Source organism: Grammomys surdaster, unplaced genomic scaffold (assembly GCF_004785775.1).
Source record: "Grammomys surdaster isolate TR1022 unplaced genomic scaffold, NIH_TR_1.0 126118, whole genome shotgun sequence".
Classification (NCBI taxonomy): domain Eukaryota; kingdom Metazoa; phylum Chordata; class Mammalia; order Rodentia; family Muridae; genus Grammomys; species Grammomys surdaster.
In genome coordinates, this window is record NW_021620926.1 from 1,756,270 (window position 1) to 1,760,569 (window position 4,300).

General features: G+C 43.7%; 1 protein-coding gene across 1 annotated transcript in view; it reads right to left on the reverse strand.

Annotated features, from left to right (window-relative positions):
- The window catches only part of Ltn1 (listerin E3 ubiquitin protein ligase 1), a 57,957-nt gene that overhangs the window by 14,245 nt on the left and 39,412 nt on the right, over positions 1–4,300 (reverse strand). The window contains exon 25 of the mRNA XM_028756352.1: positions 1,748–1,934. Within this exon, the coding sequence (XP_028612185.1) occupies positions 1,748–1,934 (187 nt within the window). The remainder of the gene's footprint in view (positions 1–1,747; positions 1,935–4,300) is intronic.

Genomic DNA, 4,300 nt, shown 5'->3' on the forward strand with positions numbered 1-4,300 from the left:
GAGGAGAGGAGAGGAGAGGAGAGGAGAGGAGAGGAGAGGAGAGGAGAGGAGAAGTAGAGGCTGGCCATGAGCACGTAGAGGAGGGGAAGGAATGGGGAGAGAGCAGGAGCAGGAAGGGAAGAGCAAGAGGTTCCTGCCTATCTTGAGAATCAAAACCACGGTGAATGTCCATTTTCCTGATATAAGGAATATGGTGACTTTTAAGATGACAAATTTCATACACATCAAACTCTAAATTTGATGTTAATTTTTGAACATCAATAATATTTTAGGAATAAATCTAAAAGCTTCAAAAAAGACTCTTAAAATACATCAGCAAATAATAGTAGCATAAGTACTAAACCTAAGACCAGGCTTGACAAGGAATAAAATATTCTGTTTAGCTGCTAGATCAGTGTTTCCCTTAGTATGATCCTCCCCTAAAATACACAAATATAGGAATGTACAAACTTGGCCAGGTATGGTGGCAAGAATGTACAAACAATATATTTGTAGTAGGGCATGGGTATAAGCAACAACATAAAGTATAGTTTAAGAATTCTGAAAAATTGATTGGAAAAGAATGTTAAAAACATTTAAGTACATTTGAAGCAAGAAGTTCTCAGCTAAGTCCTTTTCTGTTGATGTAAGAGAAGAAACTTACTAAGGCTGATTAAACCAAAGTTTGACGTTGGAATAAGTGTACACTTGTATTCCCAGCACTCATGAGGCTGAGGCAGGAGGATCCACATGTCTTGAAACCAACATGAGACCAACATGAGAGCAAGGTCATGTCTCAAAACTGACAAAAAGGGTTTTGCTGTACTGTTTATTTTTAAATACAGTGTATTTCTAAAGAAGTCAAAGAGCCAGGCAGTGGTGGTGCACGCCTTAATCCCAGCACTTGGGAGGCAGAGGCAGGTGGATTTCTGAGTTTGAGACCAGCCTGGTCTACAGAGTGAGTTCCAGGACAGCCCAGGCTATACAGAGAAACCCTGTCTCAAAAAACCAAAAAAAAAAAAAAAGTCAAAGATGGCGCACACCTATACTGCTAGGAGTATTAGGAGTGCGAGGCCAAGGCATCAGACCTGAGTGCGCGCCCAGGCTGGGCTACAGAACACCATTCTGTCTGACAATGAGAGGACAGTGTTCAGCAGATCGAGGAGGACAGCAGAGAGGACAAGATAGTTCTTCTGACATGTGAAATAACAGAGACATCTAGTGGGCAATGCAGCAACTGGACATTACTAGTCTATTACAGTAGGGTAGATATCACAAAGGCTACTTTGCTGGATTAAAGTTTTGATGGAGAGGAAATACTGCTCAGGACACTTGGCAGCCTCTCAAAGACTGTCTCAGATCACGGGTTTTCAGTGATGTAACAACTGGATCTGTGCAGCAAGCTGGTGGCTTCCGAAACAGCAACACCTATTCCACTTCTCTACACTCACTATTAGAACAAACCTAAATCATACAGACATCTTTCCCTAAAGTACAGAAATAGTTTAGAAAAAAAATTTCCCAGACCCATTTCCAAGATTCACTCCTGGGGACAGAAGCGTGCACTTCAAAGAGTATGCAATCTTACAGCAGGTGAGTGAACCTGGCTGGCCAGGCTTAGGTTAGATGCATGGCATTCCTACTCGGAGTCAAAATGATAGGAAGGAAGGTTCTTTGAGAAACACACTTCGATGGAGCAGCCCAAAGCTGTCACATGGGTCTATTCCATATCACCCACTCCACCCCCAAAAGTCCTGTATTTATTTACCTGAGACGAAGCAGCTTTGAAGAAAGTAAGGATTAACTTCCAAGTAAGGAGGTATCCCAGAACGTAGCAGAAGTCCTCACTCAGCGGCTTAATGGTAACTATCTGCCCCACAGGAACACAGCCCAAGACATTCTCCAGCAACTCCTCCTGCGTGCTGAGAAGAGACATCAGCGCGGTCGGCGGCGACCTGGGAAACAACCATCACATAGTACCATTTACATGTCTTGTAAGAAATTAATGGCACCTACAAACTTCAGTTGTTTAAACAAAGAAAATCTTCCCCTATTTTCCAAAATAAAATAAATTTCCATGCTGTAAAAAGACGCTACATGTCAACACCCAAATACAGCTAGCTGCAGAAAACACCTATCCCAACATTTTGTCTATAATTAAGAAAACCAGTCGGATGGCCAGAGAACAGTGTTTCTGTCAAAGCAGGTCAGGGAAGGCTAGCTGAGCCCTTAGGAGTCCTGTACCAACGAGGACGAAGAGACACGGGCCTCACCTTACTGTCCACCCTACTGTCTTACTTACAGTTACAGCATGTAACATAGGTCACAATCCATCCAAAGGATAAACATTTAGTCCAAGTATCTGTATTCTGCAAAGTTGACATTCCCGTTAACTCTCCCATTTTCATGTGGACTGAGGGGTCTTAGAAAGTGAAGGTCTCACTGGCCTTTCAGAACCTTCTCCACAGCACTCTAACCTGGTTCTTCCTTTTCCTTTAGTGTACTTTCCCTGCAGGCTTCCAGCTGCTAACACATGAAGCTAGGCTTTCTCCAAGCTTCTGCCATATCTCATGGCCCCACTTTCTAGTCGGCAACAACTGTCACTACTATCTTACAAACATCACCTGAAATCACTTTCCATACCACCATCCAGAACTGTTATCTAACTTATAGAATGACTCTACCTCAGCTTGCTTCCCTCTGCAGTTTATACTATGAATCAGTTGGTGGCATACTATGTCCTAGCAAATGCTGTCCTAAATCCTTAGTGACTCCATCTTCACAGGCTGTACACAGTGTATGCATGGATGCATTGTTTGCCCAGATGAACATGTGCGTGAAGGCCTCCTTTATCACTTTCCAGCTTATTTCCTTCAGACAGTCTTCTCTCTCACGGAGCCCAACACTCAACACTCACTGTTTAGGCTGCTCTTATGGAAGCAAGCTCAGAGGACCTGTCTGTCTCGGACTCCCCTTTCCTCATCTGGGGTAACAGACACATCTGGCCACACACAGCTTTTATGTAGGTACTGGGGATTCCAACTAAGGGGCTCATGCTTCATGGCAAGGGCTCTTAGGTACTGATCCAGTTCCCTAGCCCAAGAATCCTATTTTTCAGGCCATCTCTTATCCTGTCCTTAGCTACTGTTCTAGATTCACCTTCCACCACATCGTCCCCTGCTTTGTACACAATAGATCATTTGGACTCTCACTGAACAAACGAGAACTACTTGTGGATTTACAGCATCCCAAGCACTCTGGATGCTGTGCAAAGTGGAATAGTGGACAGAAATACTCTCTCTCAGAGCAGCCGAATATCCGACTAAAATAATGAGTGACACACTGAACCTACCTTTTCCATGTATACTTCAACAGTCACCCCTCAGTGTCTGTGCTCACTGTTTCTTCTATGTACTGCAATGTTAATATGCTGTCTGTCCTTTGTCTTAGCACCTGTCACACATTACACACTCTACTACAGAGCAGCAGCATCCATCAAGAAAAACAACGTGCTTACTATACACTGTACTTGCTCCTCAGCACTGATAGTCTGTGTACAAAGTATTGATCAATAGATACCTCAACTGCTTCATTATTTCCACGGTGACTACATGGCCAAAGAGTTTTAACAAACAACAGCATACTGAATATGATCAGAGAGAAATTATGGGGGCAGGGCAGATTGCTCGGCAGTTCAGAGCACTGAGGCTCCATTCCCAATGCCCACATGGCATCTCATAAGCATCTATAACTCCAGTTCAAGGGGATATGATACATTCCTCTGGACTCTGTAGGTACCAGGCACACATGTGCTACACTGTCATAAATACAGATAAAACACCCACCACATAAAGTAAGAAAATAGCAAAAGAAAATCTTCAACATGAACTTTGGGCTTCATTTGCCTTTTGGAACTTCCAAAGGGTATGCATGCAGAATTGGTAGAAATCTAAAGCCAGAGCTTTTCTGCATTTCAGTTTCCTAAAGTCAGGATGCAAATTACAAGAATGTGGCAACCGAGTCATAAAGGAAGTGGGACTGGGATGCCAGAGCGTATGAGGCACTTACTGTACAAGTGTAAGGACCTTACTTTGCATCCCCAGAGTGTAAAGCTGGATGTAGGAGCATATCTCTGATCCCAGCCCTCAAAGAGCAAGATGGGAGGTAGAGACAGGAGTGGCTGTCCATACCCAGTGGCTGGTGGGGTCACCTAGCAGGGCAATTTGCAATAGCAAAGAAGAGGCTATCACAGACAAGATGGAAATCCAGGACCAACACACACACACACACACACACACACACACACACACACACACACACA